Source organism: Octodon degus, unplaced genomic scaffold (assembly GCF_000260255.1).
Source record: "Octodon degus isolate 3935 unplaced genomic scaffold, OctDeg1.0 scaffold00056, whole genome shotgun sequence".
In the NCBI taxonomy this organism is placed as follows: domain Eukaryota; kingdom Metazoa; phylum Chordata; class Mammalia; order Rodentia; family Octodontidae; genus Octodon; species Octodon degus.
In genome coordinates, this window is record NW_004524632.1 from 9,056,967 (window position 1) to 9,057,713 (window position 747).

Sequence of the window (747 nt, forward strand, 5' to 3'; positions counted from 1 at the left end):
CCCTTCCTCAGCTCCTCCGACAATGGCTCCTGGCCACTCTACCCCATCAGGGTCCCTGGAGCCCGTGGGGTTCTCCCCTAGGTCCCTTAAGGTCCCCCTGGACTAAGGAAGGCCCGCGAGCGGGAGGCCCACGCGTCATTCCACCGGCTCTGCCAGGTCCTTCGGCTCTGAGGACAACGCGGGAAAACGGCGCTAGCCGGAGGTGCGAAGGGCGCGCAGCGCGGCCCGCGCATGCGCAGAAGCGGCCAAGCGGCCACCGCGCTAGCCCCGCCGCCGCGCTAGCCCCGCCCCCCAGGCCCGCGGCGCGCACGCGCAATGCGGCTTGTCGCGCCCCCTGCAGTAGCGCGGACCGGTAGTGGAGTTGGCGCCGGGCGGTTTGCCTCGCTGTGTGGACAGGCGCGATGGCGAGGCGTTGGACCGCGGCTGCGGCGGGAAGGAGTCCAGCGGTCGAGGCCTCTGAAGCCACCCCTTGAGCCGCCATGCAAGCGTGGCTCCTGCTCACCGCGGTGCTCTGCCACCTCGCAGGAAGTGGGGCTCTCCGGGCCCAGACCCCACGACTGTCCCCTCGGCCCCCGGTCTACCCTGCACCCCTAAGGCTGCCCGTGCACCCCTAAGGCTGCCCCTGCTCCCCTAGGGCTGCCCCCTGCACCCCCAGGGCTGCCCCCTCCCCCCCAGGGCTGCCCCCTCCGCCCCCAGGGCTGCCCCTGCTCCCCCAGGGCTGCCCCTCGCCCCAGGGCTGCCCCCTCC

General features: G+C 73.4%; 1 protein-coding gene across 3 annotated transcripts in view; it reads left to right on the forward strand.

Annotated features, from left to right (window-relative positions):
- Positions 1–345: 345 nt before the first annotated feature.
- Positions 346–747, forward strand: part of Zpbp2 (zona pellucida binding protein 2) — a 9,016-nt gene continuing 8,614 nt past the window's right edge. For all 3 annotated transcript variants that reach the window (XM_023718183.1, XM_004633712.2, XM_023718184.1), the window contains exon 1: positions 346–528. In XM_023718183.1, the coding sequence (XP_023573951.1) occupies positions 480–528 (49 nt within the window). In that variant the 5' untranslated portion in view covers positions 346–479. The remainder of the gene's footprint in view (positions 529–747) is intronic.